Raw genomic sequence first — 15982 nt, 5'->3', positions numbered from 1 at the left:
ATCTAATCACTGCCTCTGAGATACAAGTAATTGCCCAATCATAATCTAAGCAGGAAAAAATAGACTGAAGTCCCAATTACACAGATTTCTAAGGTGGGAACATGCATGGTAACTGTTCTGAGTTATTTTATCACTTGTATATTCTTTTAGCTATCAAATTCAATCTCAGCAGACACTAAGGATGGGAAGTTCCAGTATCGTTTCAGTTCTTATTGAAATTTGTCTTGCTGCATTACTATCATAACAGACACAAGTCAATGAAAGTACCTTGGAAGAACACAGCTTCAGCAATAGCTCAGATGAACAGACTGGTCATTTAATAATGATAATGTAATTTTATTGCTTTACCTGCAGTGATCAAATGATATACGTCTGAAATTAGTTCGTGGATGGTCTGTTTATGAGAAACAAAACATGGGATTAATACAAAGTATTCCAGATAACAAAGAAACATTTGAAGTTACATTGTGCAATCTGTGTGGTAGCAATTTACCAATGACAAGAATAAATACACTAAATCCTGCAAACACGTAACTAAAATCAGATTCCTACTGTAGAGCACAAATATGCTCCTCCACAGAAATAACACAATCAGAATAAAGTGAACAGAGCTCTGACAGACTGACAGCACTGAATTTAAATTTGATGATTAATTTGTAAGTGCCTTCATGCTCTGCCCTACCGGTAGATGCAGAACTTACTTAAGGCAAGGATAGTTCATCTAGGCATCACGCCTCAAATTTCAGCAGTTTTCACGCTGATCAGTGTCACCAATTTTAGGACCCCAAGTTACAAGGCTCAGCAGTTCAAAAGCCAATTCAGGAAGAGCTCAGACATCCCTGTAGCACCTGTAGGATGCTGTGCTCGAGATCATTTCACCAGGCACCCTGAGTTACGTGACCCCATGCGAGAGCCCTCCCACCACTGGTCAAGCGAAGCAAGGGACAGCATTTAGAGAAGGAACTCTGCGGAGCTCCAGGAAAGAGGAGACTGGAAATTTGAGTGCAAGCGTGGAGACAAGGCCGAAAGGAGCAGGAGGGCAGCCCGGGGGTGTCTGAGGAGAGCAACCTGGGGGTGTCTGAGGAGGGCAGCCCCAGCCCCGGCGGTCAGCGCGGCGCAGGGCCGCTCGTAGCCCGGCGATGAGCAGCAGCAGGCCCCCAGCCGGGGCAGCAGGGCCGCGAGGAGGCGCCGAGCACTCACCTGCCTTCTTGCCGCCGTAGAACTGCGTGTACTCGGCGCAGGTGATGTACCTGCGGGCAGAGCGGGGTCACCACACGGCGCCGGCCGGCCGCCCCCACGGCACCCGGCCGCCCCCCGCGCCCCCCGGCCGTTGCCCCCGCCCGGCCGCCCGCCGCCCCCCTCCCCGCTGCCCCCCGCCCCACTCACATCTTGTCCTTCTGGTGCTGCCGCTTCCCCATGGCTGCGGCTCGGCCCAGAGGCCCCGACCGCCGCCAGCACCCGCACGGCTGAGGCCGCGGCGCCTTTCCGGGGCGGGTGCGGCGGCGAAGGGCCCCCGCCGGGAAACGCGGGCGGCGAGCGGTGTTCCGGGGCCGGCCCGAGGCGAGGCGGAGGAGCGGGAGAGCCTCGAGGGGCGGCCGCGGGGAACGAAGTGGCAGCCGCTGGCCCTGCCGGGGCCGGGGGGCTGCTGGCGGGCCTGCTGCCCCTCAGGGACACGGCGCCACCCGCTCGGGAAAGCCAGGCCTCAGGCACGGCTGAAGGCGTGCGGGGCTGAGGGAGGGCAACTCCCGCTCTTCACAGTCAGCCTGGTGGCTGATTCCACAGAAAAAGTAAAAAATAAAACCATTGTGCGTTTCAACTGGTCCACATCAGACTTCAGTTCCTCCCCCCTACACACACAGAACTGATTCCAGTTCAGCAAAGTGTCCAAATTAACTGGGAGAGCAGGTTTGTTTCTGCAGATGCACAGGCCTCCCTTCCAAAAAAGCCCAGTTCAAAAGCATGTAGCTGAAAATGGAAAAACGTAGCTTAAGACAACACTACCACCTGTACTATTGAACTTCTGGGACCAGAGGTCAAGGAAACCGGGGCGGCTCTCCCTAGTCGGAGGGTTTTGTTACCCTAAGGAACACATCTCTCCCTCCTAGGATCCAGACAACGAGGTAACTGCAGGGACACCTATCAGAACAGTCAGTCCTCATCAGCCAAAATCCACAGCAGTGCAGCTATTCCTTGTCATTGCTGCCTGGCATTCCTCACAAGGGTGAAGGAGATCAATTGTTTCTGCTAGAAGTTGCTGTACATGGCATGCACTACACCCCTGTAACAAAGGGGTAATTTTAAAATACAAAATACTGATTTCAATAATAATTTTCTTACTCAGAGACACTCCAACTAAGGCAGTAAACTGGGACACACCTAAATAGTTAGGTCCTGGCAATAACTGAAGACATACACTTGCTTCTTTCCCAGCACCAAGCATACTTCTGGGAAGAAAACAAGTTGACTGACTTGGTTTCAGTGCAATTCAAAAACCACTCCACAAGTGAACTGCTGGCAGGGCAGCAGCACTATTTTGTTATTATGGAATGCTGCACAAGGAACATTGCCATAACTGGATGAAGTTCATCTCTTCTTGCAGTACTGACTTCTTTCAGCAGTGGTTAAGGGAGACCTTTTTACTTTGGGTTGCCTAAGATAATGAGAACTCCCCACACAGCTCCTGCCCCTTCAGAGGAGATGTGGCTTTAGGATGTAGCTGCTCTAGCGTGATCACAAATACTTGTCTGATCATGCTTTTAGAGTAAAGATCACCCAGACTATATTATGTATTTCTAGATATGTTAACATGATTCAGCTTCTGTTGACATTTCTGGAGATGCCATTTGTAATAACAATTCAAGGCCACATTTGTGTTTTTTTTTGTTTTTTAAACCAATGCAGTGTTCATTTATTTTTGTACATACAAAAAGAGCCATCCCATTATATCCCTCCCCCTCCCCAAAAATGCCTTTTACAAACATTTAAAAATTAAAAACCAGAAGATGACATGTTAATTTGGTAGAATTCTTTTGAAACATAGCTTTTGTAATATTAGAGTTATATTTCCTACAAGATGACTTCGTAGAGATAGCCTGATTACTGGCCAAATAAAATTCCATATTACAAGTTAGCAAATTCTAGTACAAAAATAGTCCATGTGTTAGAACAGCCTCTTATTATTATTATATTCACAGGAAAGAGTCTATTGGCTGTATAATATGTTAATATTTATGAAATTTCTTTTTATGTGGCTCATTCATCTAATTTAATATAGTGTTGAGCCTCAATAAATCCTCAGGCAAAAAACCCTAAACAGGGTTAAATATGCTGTTCAGTGTACTCTGAAGTACTGTGCTTTTCACAGGACATCCAAGAAACCCTACAAACAGTTCTCAGCTAGTTTTGATATCAAAATGAGATCCAGATCCAAAAGGACCCCCCTGAAGTACATATCCACGACTTTCCATAGAAACAGAGGCCACAGCTTCGATGGTTAAGTTTCACTTGGGAAACTATCTAGGTCATCCACTCATTTTCATGGATCCACTTGTGAGCTTCTTTAAAATCTAAAGCAGGTCACTCGTGAAGCATCTGGGACCCTTATGGCACTGCCCTCTTCAGCAGCGTTCCACACTGACCGGGCTCTCTCTCCTCTTCTGTCTCTGGTTAATGCTGTTCAGCAGTTTCTATCAGACCAGGCGCCTCAAGGAAAATCTGGGGAAATGCTACTTATCTCTCAAGATGTCTAGCTGCTCTTGATATTCTGTGAAAAGCCTCTGGAAGCGGAGGTTCTGTCCAATAACAGGAAGAAGTTCTTTCAATAGTTCTCTCTTTCGTAAACCCTACAAAACAGAAAAACACAAAAGCATCCTTAGAATGCATTATTTAATATCATGAATAAAATCCATAGGACTGCAAGATTCATGTCTTTTTTCCTGCTTGGAAGGAGCAATGTTATTTTATGTTCTTTCTGTGCTTACATGACTCCCAAAATAAAAACTGTCTTTACATTTATATATTCATTAAGCTGGTGCAGCCTTTGCACAGCTAGACTTCAGGCATGCTCTGAGGAGAGAAGACATTTTGTTAGCATGTCACTACTTCAAAGCTGCTGTCTGAAGAATGTGGAGACCTGAAAACTCAGCTCTACTCCCATCTGATTTTTATTCAAAACAGCACCGATGCTGAGACCATGGCACTAAGTATTTGTCTACAGTTCCACATGAAATAAATACAAGTTACAAGAATACAAAATTCCGTGAGAGGAAGCCTTCTTATGGGATAGGAATAGAGAATGGAAAAGGTCCCAGGATTAGCAAAAAATCATTTGTGAGTTTTTTTTGTCACTAAGTTTAACTGTATCTTATATTGTTTATTCATATTCTGTAATTTTCATGGGAAACTCTCCCTTGTTCTTTGTTAAACTATTATCAAGACTTACCATTACTGTTGATTCCCACTGACTTCCAGCTGAGTAATGGACTGGACCCAGTAAATCCTTGCATAATTCTCGCAAACGATATTCAAACCCTGAATATCATCAGAAATAAGATCACGTTCATAAGATTTATGTATATAAAACCTCTACAAAATTTAACTGACAACATTTTCAAGAAAGAGTTGCAAGTATCTAGAACAGGATAAGGACAAAATGCATGATTTCTGAAAAAATATATTAATATATATATATAAATATATTCATAGAAATTAATTAAGGAGCTCAACACTACTGGCTGTTGAAATTTTAAAATGTAAAAAAGTATAAAGTGCAAGTAACAGAAGCAAACTCACTGCCTTGTGCGCTCTGGTACAAAGCATCAAAGGCTTAGCAATTCTTCCACTTTTCAACACACCCTGATAATCAGTTGGTTGATGAACATTATGTGTTTTACAAGGTGTTGCTGCTTCTGAAATGTCTGTAGTTGCTGCCTCATAATGCATATGATATAACCTGTCAGACCACTGCACATTTTTTTTCCCCTTATCAAGATCCACAGATGGCACTGTTTCCCCAGACCATAATCTCTATGTAAGACCATAATCTGCATGTAAGAATAGGATTCCCAAATACCGAGCACTATAGCAAGCAACACCTTCAATTGGCTTTGTTTTTTCTTTAAATAAATGCTGAGTCCTGAAGCCAAGTGCTAAACAAGAGAAAATTAAATGCAGTCATACACATAGATGAAGTGAACAGAGTGTTTCTTAAAATACACAGTTGCAAAGAACTCTCACCTTCATTAACTAGGTACCGTGCATAGATAAGGAGCCAGTGGCGATATTCATGACTGGATTGTAATATAAGTGCTGCTGCTATCTGATTCTCCAGGTATGCAAGTGTTGTTTCTTGTTGCACTAAATGAGGCATGGAGAACAATCTGGCAGCTTGCCTTCCTGAACTACAAAACCAAAGAAAATTTAACATGTCAGCCATAAAATCAGATGTTAAGAAAATATATATATATATATATATTCTTGTAATACAGAAACTATTCTACACTTAACATTTAGAGTATATATTGACACCAGAAGGCTGATTTGTGAAAAATTAACCAATTATTTCCTTTTTGAAAAAAAAAAATCTTGTTTTGTGTGTGATATTTAGTCTTTCTCAAAAGAGAATGTTGTTTGTTTGGATGTCAAATATTTTTCCAATTACTTTTTTTTCTGCCTGAAAGAGAACAGCAATAAAATCATACAACTTTAGTTTTATGTATATTCTTTTCACCAAAAACAAATTAAACTCAGACGTGACGGACAGAAAAAGCACAGAGAACTGCCTGGGAAACCTAATTTAAATCCATATCAAATCAATAAAGGTGACTTTATGAAATTCTTAGTTAATAAAAACATCACATGTACAGAATTGTCAAGTATTTTACCTATTCAATAAAGAGAAGACTTAAATAAAATGATTAAGTTTAGAGTATGCTTTCCTATCCCCCTGAACAATCTCAAAGTAACACTGAAATACAGACTACAAAAGAGAAAAGATTTGGAAAAAAAACATTCTATGAGCTAAGGATAACTTTCAGTACAATTAGCATCTCAAGAATTAACTCACTGATACAAGCACATGAATAAGTAACAGGGAAAAAAAAAAGACAAAAACGCTGATAAAATGAAGCTATTAAATGCATACTTTGATGTTCGTCCCTGTATTACAGCTAAGGGCCCAGAACACAGCATGGCTTCTTGGGATGGTAAGTTATTCCTGAAGTCTGCGCATTGCGCTAAAGAGTCCTGTTTGTCAGAAACAAGATTCCTGGGAAAAAAAAAGAAAGGCAAACAAATCAAAGACCAGTTGGAAGAGAGTAGGCAGTGATATTAGTTGATCCAGCTCTTTTCTCCCTCAAAGTCTGACTTGCATTTTCACAGATTATCAAATATACTACAGAGGTGCTCAGGAGTTGTGCAGATCACAACTGTTCTGACTCAATGTCCAAATTTCACTTAAGCTTTCATGCAAGTGTCCCTCCCACCTCCAAAGTTATGATTAATCACATAATATAATTTAGCATTCATTTTGAAAAGCACAAGAAAATCCACTTTCCGTTTGTCATTTTACATCAAGCAAGAAGTCATACCCCAGAATAAAGACTGGAACAAACACACAAAGTAACGACTTTCTCATTGTGAACTTGATTTTATCTCAAGTCAGGTCCCCCCTACCCACCAGACAAATCATCACAGATCACACATTTAGATAATCTTTTCCATACATTACAGCTATTCCTTCATATTGAGGGAGCTGACGGTTACAGCTGACATTTCCACACCTAATCAAGCATATCATTTTCACTTGGTTTGAGATGCCAAGGGAATCAGCTCAAACCAGTGCTAAATTTAGACCTCCAGACAGCTCAGAGGTAAAACGGCACATATTTAAAATAACCTTCACTGCTTTATCATGTTTAAATTTGTCTGATGACTTAAGAGATTGCTCTTTCATATATTTCCAAAGCTGTAGTACAAACAAACAAAGACATCAAATCCAGAGTTCTGGCTGAGAGTTTGTCCCCTGCTCCTTAGTGTCTGGAAAATTTTATGTTCTTTATATAAACTGAGAAATCGTGCAAAGTGTTTTTTCCTTTCCAAAGAATTCATATCAAGTAGCTGACTAATAACAATTATTCTAAGTAAGAACTAAAACACTAAATCCTTTCATCAAGCACAACCATTACTTTAAGACTGCAGCATGTTTTTTGTTCTTACAAAGACAACAGAATGTTTTGCAGAAAGATACTGTATATACCCATGGGAATTTTATATGGGAACTTATGCCTTAATAGAAGCAAGAGAATCCATGGGGAAAGAATTTGATTGAATGCATATCTGATACCCAATAAGGCACAGACTCTCCTTGTGTTTAGGACATTGGTAATGGCTCTTCCATGAGAATTCTAAAGATTTCTTCCCCCCTTCCTGAGCTTTTATCTTCTTTGAAGTTTTACATCTTGGAGACATTTAACTCTCTTCAAATTTGACTGAAACTGGTCATCAGAACAAAAAAATATTAAGGAATGATGTGGACTGACAAAATCAAGCACACACACGTTCAGGATTGGAGTGCATAGGTTTTTATGTTTGTAGGAAAACAGACAATTGTTTTTAACAAGTCTGAACTCCCCCCCAAAATTATGAAAATTGTTTTGACAATTTTTGCAGAACAGTATTCTTTAACATGAAATGAAATTATAAAGCTAGATTATTTTTAATTATTACCAGCTGCTTCACAGATTCAAATGATGTACATCAACAGAAATGTATGTAGGTTGGTATTAGTTAATAAATATTTGTTCACAATACATGGTGTAGGAAGGGGTAATAAAGTAAACTGTATTTTAACTTTTTCATTTTTTAAATTTATTTTAAACCGAAAAAACGGTAAGAGTGTAAGACAGTAAAGTCTAGACACCCACTAGTGAACCAAAGCAAAAGTAAAACTAGGGTCCTATCCTACTCTGACTAGTCTTCAGAATGTGGAGTGAAACAGTAAACCAGAATACGTCAATTCAGCTAGGTTTTAAAAGCTGTGTATAACTTACCACGTAGAAAGAGAAGGATTAAAACAGTATGCCTTTCCATCAGACATGCTCATTACAGGTATACCATGCTGAGTCAGCAAGATCTGAGAAAGAGTTGCATCACTTCCTACAAATCAATTCAGACCAAGACATTATTTTTGAAGTCTTGCATAATATTCATCATGCTAAAAATGCCATCCACCATTAACTACTAGTCATAGAAACCAACCGGAAAAGCTTCAGAAAATGTTATCTTCAAAGACTAATAGGAAGATTAAGAGAAGACAATGATGCTGAGCACCAGGCTCAGTGCAGTTAGCATTAAGAACGCTCTTCTGCAAATACATTGTCTGTAATTTATACAGAACATTGGCTTAATTGAAAACATTTTCCATATCTAGGGGAAATCTTCAGCAATTCTGCCATGTTTTCTGTAATCCCCAAAGCCTTTATCTTTCTTTTTTCCAGTTAAGTCGAAATGCTAAGAACCAGTATATTTAGAAAGCTGTACTCTCTATTAACAGTCGAAGTGGAATAGCTGGAGTCTCACATTTCCCAGCATATCCTTGTCCCAGGGTTTATACATGTAACTTCTAATGAAGACACTTGCAAACTGCTAGTACAACTATTTCTCAAGTTAGTTTAGGTTAGTACTGCATGGATTAAAGCTAAAATAGAAGCTAGTATGCTCTGAGAAACTGAGATGATTCGTTGTCCATCGCTAAGATAATATACTTGCAGAGCACACAGAGGAATTGCTATATATAGCAGTAAATTTACATAAAATATTCACTTCTTGATTTTTACAGTACTGCATTTTCACACTCAGAAAGAAGGCAGAATATAATAAGCTACAGAATCTTATACAGGTTTGTTACCCACTGATACTCTCATTTCAGTTATTTCTACAGTATTTCAACATTGCCAGCGACTTCCATTCACTGCACAATAACAAAGAAGCAAAATTATTTGTTTAGGCTTTACAGATTTCATAAAGTTTCAGCATATTCATAAATACAACTACTATGGGTGGGTTTAAAGATTGGTAAATATATAAACCCTTTTTATTACCTGATAATATTGTTTGCAAAGACTCGTCTCTAACAATGACTGTCTGCTTGTGAACATCCCTAAAAAAACACACAAAAGGAAAATTCTGCAGTTCACAAACAACTGAAAGGTCCAAAATCATTTAACAAATGCACTTTTTCAATACTTACGATTTTTTAAATTTTTGACATTTTCCTCATTGCTTTGAAAAAATCATTTTAGCAAATGATTGCCCCTTGCCCCTTATGGCAAGGCAGAATTCAATAGCAGGCAACAACTTTTATGTCCCTTTCTCTCAGGAAGCCTCATTACTGCTAAGCAAACACTGAGGATCCAAATAACTATTTTAGGAGTTCTGACTTGCATGCGATACTAGATTGAAATTAATAATTGCAGATTCTATCTTGGTATCTTAAAGATAGCTAGCGTACTTCTGACTCCAAAACACATATAACTCTACTGACCAAGTATGATGAAAGTTGGAAATATCCATATTTCTCCCCTCAACACCCAATTCATTCCATACATATGACAAGTCTACCCTCGGGAAGCAGTTTAATGATCAGCTAGAAGTTACTATCTCCCTTGAAGAATCAAATTCAATGTTATGTACCATCTTAGAACAGAGGAGAAACAGGATTCAAGTCTTGCCTAATTAACTCTTCATATTATATCCAAAAACCAGACTTGTGTTTGGATCTGACTTGTTTTAAACCACAGTTTCAACAGCAATATAAACTCAACAGTTGAACAGAGTAACCTATAAAAATCAGCCCAGCTAGCTGCTGCAGCCTAAAGTGCTACTTACCAAACAGAGAGCGTAGCAGCAGTGGTGAGAGCCATGATGTAAGAACCTGTGCAATGTAGGGTAGAAATGGGTGTATTCAGTATTATAGGGGGAAGAAGGCGACGACCACAAGCTGAAAATACTGACAGTGTTCGTTTCTCACAGGCTACACTGACGATCTCACTAAAAAAAGAACAAAAGGAAACATTTACATTTCATCAAATGCAAGCAGCATAAAACCAGATTGCCTTCTTAAGTTATCGTGCAACTCGAGCTAGTTCCCCAAAAGGGGGAACTAGCTTTTAACATAAACCTGGGTAACAACAGGAAAGGCCAAAACAGACTCGGTAGGTACGTTCCACACCTCCTTGATTTTATTATAACAATGATACACAAGAGAAGGTCTGCATGCAGAAATGGTATCTTTCACTAGACTAAGTGGCATAGTTAGGAATACCAATAAAGCTTTAGGGATATACACAAGCTCTTCTTCAGGCCTGAACTTGTATTTAGCTTTAAAATCTGCTGCTTCTTTTTCAGACCTGAAGGAAGGGTTTTGTGTCTGCAAGCTTATCTAATTTTTTCAACTACATACGCTTGTGTAGTAAAAGATATTGCTACTAGCTACATGTATTAACAACTTAAGGGCGTTATCAGAAAATCAGTGTAAAATTTGTGTTAAAAAATGTTTCAAAACAAGGCAGAAATGCTGAAAAATCTCGTCTCAGGCTTCAGAAATGTATGTTAAATTTAAACTGAGGTTAGAACTATACAATTGAGAAAAATAATGAAAATAGAAAAAAAGTCAGGAAAATACTTCTATGTCACCTGACATCTCATTTCAACTTTTTCATTCTTTAGCAGTTAACATTTGAAGAGCCATAAACTATGATGATTTAGTCAAACTTAATGAAGAAATTTAAAGTGTAAATACACATGAAAAGAGTTCTAGTTGGCTAATAAGAATTTATGGTGCTTTAAGACTCTAAACATAGAGCTAATACTTAGATTGAAACTGGTTTCAAGACTCAAAGCAACACATTTTTATCCACAAAACATTTATTATGAAACACTGTGCAAAAATTACAATGACAGGAGTGGGGGATAGGAGGACCTGAGGGTGATTATACCAGCAAATAGAAGTAGTCAACAGAAATAAGTTAGCATCCCTACCAAAAACTCCACGGAGCATGTAAAAGTAGTGGTGTATTCGACCAAATTAGATGGAAGAGAAATGGGACATCCTGAGACAAGCACAAATAATCACATAAATCCCTAATAGAACTGATTCAGTTAATCAACTTTTTAAAGTGGATAAAAAATACTTATATAGCATCTACCTATTTGTAAAATGTAAATATATACACATTAACTTCCTCTAAAGCATACTTTTGTAACCCTAAAAACATTTTATGACCTTCAAGACTACTTATCTTCTTCAGTTTCCCACTTCCTCAAAAACACACTCTTACCAGCTTCCTGCTGCAGTGAGAATTCGACTAGTGAGGACTGTCTCCCATTCCTTTCCTTCTCGATTACACTTTAACCTGCTCAGCTTGGAACCTCCCACTGTCGTCATTTCATTCTCCACTTCTAGGTACATTGATGGATCTGAACTTACCTGAAAAAGGAAAAATATTTCTTGTAAGAAGAAAATAAGTACTCAAATAAGCATCAAATTATGTTAGATCCAAAACAATGCCAAATTTGAGAATGGATTGAAGCATGCCATTCTGTTTAAAATCACTTCAAAATGCAATGTGATACTTCAAAAGAATGAGATTGCTGAAAATCAGTCTTGGCTACAACACAATTTCTTTGTATTCCAAGCATTAAGAAGGTCTGTGTTAGTCTGTGCTTCCTAATTAAGGGCATCAGATCAAGTCTAGATGTGCCCAGTCTCCCTAAATTCTTGTGATTAGCACCAGATTGACACTGTCTAAATATGCAGTAAAATTACTTTATAAATAACTACAGTAGTACTATTTGCCAGTCTATTCAGCTGTGGAGCACTTGCTCCACATCTCAGAGAAAACACATAGTTTCTCTTCATCAATGTGCTACCAACACAGCTGTAATAACAATGCAGCAGTTACTCCAGTCAGAGACTTATCTTTATGACACACTTTGATTTGCTAGGAGGGACTGATGAACCAGAGATATTTCTCTTTGAAGTTTACCTAGTTCAGAAGTGTCCTATTCTTAATTGATTTGCCATTAGCTTTTCCCATAGAGTCATACTCTTAAAAGCCGAAGTATAAAACCTACTTGAACACATGCATATTCAAGCATGTTAATGTATCAAAAGAATATCTGAATATCTTAAGAATATATTTATAAAAATAAACAATTTTTTTTTTAATAGTAAGCTTATTTTTTTTTTCCTTGTAGACAACTTACTTGTAAAGTAAATGATTTCTGTGGGATTGGGGCTGGCAGTTTAAGTGCTAATGCTGGTGCCGAGATGCAAGCAGCATCTTTTTCAGGGCCCAGTGTAGCTGGGGACTGGAAAAAAAATATGCAAAAGTGGTTAGATTTTTTTCCATAAAAAGTTTAATAACAAAGATATTCTATGATATAGATTGATTTGAAGGAGACATGCTCTTTTTTGAAATTCCAAGTAATGCCCATTAGAAATGCTCATCTTTTTGCCATTAGTTGTATAAATGCTAGTATTTTTAATATAGCTTCTAAGACTTAAAAACTAGATTTAATATTTAGTTGGAACTAATTAATGGAAATTCTGGTGTATTTCAAAGAGGAGCCAATCTTCGAATATTTAAAATAGAAGGATACATATTTCCTTAAATGATGGAAAGTCTAATGTAATTTACTACTTCACAATACCTAGGAAAGTCATAACCATTTAAGTTGTTATATCCACATGAAACTCTTATGCTAAGGGAGTTTCTTTTTATTCTATACAGTCATTTGACAGACTAAATCAATAAAATAAATCACATTGACTTGTTTACTAAGTGAACATTTAAAGTCATAATGAGTCTCACTTATTTCACCTGAACAGTTAAAGTCACTGGTACAAGTCTGGAGTCTTTTCGAGGCCTTCCTTTTTTCTTCTTTTCTACTGTTTCTCCCTCAAGTTCCAGTTTCCGCTTGGGTGCGCTGAGTGGTTTAGCAGCTGGAATCTTCTCTTCACTGTCACTGCTACTCTCCAGAATATCCTTGGGTTTATTGTCTTTAATTAAATTCTGATCCTTCAGTCTGAGCAAGTAAAAAACATATTTCACATTTTATATAGGCTGGTTCCAAAAGCTATCATACAACCTACCCACTGCATTCTTCTAGGGAAGACAACATATTTTTAGCCTTATTTGAGTGCACGCAAACGAGTATAAAGGCAACAGGACAAAGCTGAATAAGTACTGCAAATCCTTTGCAGAAGCACAACTTACTATATATACATATATATATAAATAAAATATAAACGATTCAGACATATTCTTGCTTTTAAAAGAACAGTGAATCAAACTAGCAGATAACAGTTGGAAAAAGCTACAAAGAATAATTTTATGTTAGCATTCAATTCCAATCAGTGCTCTTCTCTGGCTTGATACAAATAATTCAGCACTCTAAGAAGCAAGAGTTTCGCACCTTTTCCCCCTCCAACAGGCATTACGCTTTTTACTTAATCATGCAGAACTTAATTTGTCATTGCGCTGTCTATCCCCAAAACTTGCCCTATTTGGTTCTGTCTACTGTTAGTTGCATATCTACAAATCACATAAGTGGCTGCACTGCTCCATCATCCATTTCAGCAACACAGCAAAAGTAAAGAAGACAGTACAAATCCTTGTGCACTCTCATTAACCATTACACCCTTAAAAAGATCATTTAATTGTACTCCTCCCATTCCTTCCAGTGGTCATTTTGCAACTTCTAACAATGTTTTGCCACTTACTCCATAACCACTCCACTGCTTAAGAATATCTTCCTTAATACAAAACCTTTTCTTCTTTGGCATCTGAATTATGTCAAGTAATTCTCTTTTATCCGTAATTTTACTGACCACACTGGAAATAAGTGTGAGAGTAATTCAATATATCTTTCTTCTGTATCATAAGGTTAAACTCTTTGATATAAAAATGTTGAGATATTAAATATTTTCCTATCAACTGTTTCAGCGGAGCAGAAATACTTACACCAAAACACACCATGTTAGAAAAGCAAAAGCTTTCTTTCTCTTTTTATTTTTTTTAAGATCACACAGATCCATAGCAAAAAAAAAAAGTATTTTCTCTGCATGCCTTCTAGGCATAAAACTGAAATCCATTTACAGCTGCTACGATGGTAGGTCCTCTGTAGACATGTATTACATTTATATTGAAGTAATTCTCACTGTTGCAAATAGATGGAGGCTAGCTATTTTTGTCTTCTAAAGAGCACAGATGCACGCAGCCACAGATGAAGACATGAACACACACGCAACCTCTTGTAACAGAAGTTTAACTTGGAGTATTTTGAAAAGTCTGCTTGATGCCGCTTGCCAGACATAAGTGTGTAACAGGATAAGGACAGCAAAGAATATACCTATTTGCAGCTTTCTCATTCCTCCCAGTTTTGGCAAAGACCCAAGAATTTCCACAACATCAGAACCATGACATCCACACCAGACAATCAGTTTTTAAACTCTCCACATTAGTATCCTTTTTTTGCCCCCGGGCTATTCCTTACCTATCCACAACAGTCTGATTTGTATTTGTTACGACAGCAGTCCCTGAGGTGGCTTTGGATCGTTCCGTAAATCTAGAATCAAATGCTTTCATAGGTTCAATCTTGGATGGAGTTGTCAACACAGAGGAAGACAATGCAGGAGGAGCAGCTGAAGCAGAGGTAGCATTTACACTGTCAATAAAAGGGACAGGAGAACAAGGATTGAAAGAAATTTAGTATTTGTAACGTGCGTTGTTTATAAGAACTAGATAGCATTTCGTTATATTGGCTAGAAATCATATTTAATAACTTTAATTCATGAACACATGAATCATTACATGCTTTTCCCCTTTTGCGTGTCAATATATTCTAAGCTTTGCTTACTCTCACAAGCTGTTTATGACACATCAGAACTAAGACCTTCATGTTGCTGCTTAAATACATCTAGATTAAGAGACAATAACTAGTTTGTTACTTATTTTTAATTAAGGAATTACTTTTTCAGCTAGTACTTAAGTATCCAAAAGGAAAGGTATACTATTTTAAATGATGACTGTGATTTCCAGTTTTAACCATTGTTCAGGTTGCCAAATACTTTCCATTACGAGACTATATTCCACTGTTTATCAATTTGTGCTGAAACAATGCCAAGTTTTGATTTCGTTGTTGAAGAATCCAAACAATTTATGAGGCCTTTTCCAAGCACACTAAGACAGAGGAATACGTTTTCCCCACACTAAAGCATTCCAGGGATCTGTTATTTGAATAGCTGTTTACTTTAGAGATTTTCAGTTCATTCAGCGGAATGAATGACTCTAAGATAACTGATGTTTGTAATAAAAAGCAGTTAGAAGCCCATTTTCTAAAGAAAAGGAGACCTAGTTTTGTATGTCAATCATTTCTTGTAATCTACCCACTCACTTTTAAATCTGTGGCCAATTTCAATTAACTTTGATGGAGTGGTGGAGGTTCCAATAACATTATCCTCCAAATGCTATAAAAACACATGGAGGAGGAAAAACAAAAACAAGAAAGCACACACACAAAAAAGAATAAACTCCAAGAAAACAGATTAGCATTACCACTAATGGAAAATAAAGTGAAATTTAGTTGTTCCGTAATTAATTCAAAAGACACACTGCCAAATCAGCATATGTGCATTGACAACGCCAGTCATTATGCTCTTTCCCATCTGATGGGGTTGTTATGCAGGAAAGCATGTTTGAGGAGAGGAGATGTAAGGAATGCAGGACAGAATTCAATGGAAAATGGGCTTCATTACTTTAATTGCTGGAAAGACTACTATTTTTTTTTACTAATAATAACCTGATATTCCATAAGCAAAGCACTTTGTTAGAGCACTAGCACACAGTCAACTGTATCCCATTGCACTTGGTTAATTTTCAGAACTATGAACGTGAATTTATTCATTACTGATTTATCCCTA

At 38.0% G+C, this 15982-nt stretch overlaps 2 protein-coding genes across 3 annotated transcripts in view; both read right to left on the bottom strand.

Annotated features, from left to right (window-relative positions):
- The window catches only part of PPIL2 (peptidylprolyl isomerase like 2), a 72165-nt gene extending 70625 nt beyond the window's left edge, over positions 1-1540 (bottom strand). Inside the window, exons 1-3 of the mRNA XM_048063659.2 lie at positions 1387-1540; positions 1201-1250; positions 349-394 (exon numbers count right to left, since the gene is read on the bottom strand). Of these exons, the coding sequence (XP_047919616.1) occupies positions 349-394; positions 1201-1250; positions 1387-1418 (128 nt within the window). The 5' untranslated portion in view covers positions 1419-1540. The remainder of the gene's footprint in view (positions 1-348; positions 395-1200; positions 1251-1386) is intronic.
- Positions 1541-3010: 1470 nt separating this feature from the next.
- HIRA (histone cell cycle regulator) overlaps positions 3011-15982 on the bottom strand; it is a 34374-nt gene continuing 21402 nt past the window's right edge. For both annotated transcript variants that reach the window (XM_066979266.1, XM_048063658.2), the window contains 11 exons: positions 14557-14727; positions 12882-13086; positions 12265-12369; positions 11337-11485; positions 9886-10047; positions 9099-9157; positions 8049-8154; positions 6143-6265; positions 5236-5399; positions 4442-4530; positions 3011-3842 (listed from right to left, as the gene is read on the bottom strand). In XM_066979266.1, the coding sequence (XP_066835367.1) occupies positions 3726-3842; positions 4442-4530; positions 5236-5399; positions 6143-6265; positions 8049-8154; positions 9099-9157; positions 9886-10047; positions 11337-11485; positions 12265-12369; positions 12882-13086; positions 14557-14727 (1450 nt within the window). In that variant the 3' untranslated portion in view covers positions 3011-3725. The remainder of the gene's footprint in view (positions 3843-4441; positions 4531-5235; positions 5400-6142; positions 6266-8048; positions 8155-9098; positions 9158-9885; positions 10048-11336; positions 11486-12264; positions 12370-12881; positions 13087-14556; positions 14728-15982) is intronic.

This window comes from Anser cygnoides, chromosome 17 (genome assembly GCF_040182565.1).
Source record: "Anser cygnoides isolate HZ-2024a breed goose chromosome 17, Taihu_goose_T2T_genome, whole genome shotgun sequence".
Taxonomy (NCBI): domain Eukaryota; kingdom Metazoa; phylum Chordata; class Aves; order Anseriformes; family Anatidae; genus Anser; species Anser cygnoides.
Note: the sequence above shows the minus strand (reverse complement) of the source record. Positions and strands in the feature narration are given on the sequence as shown.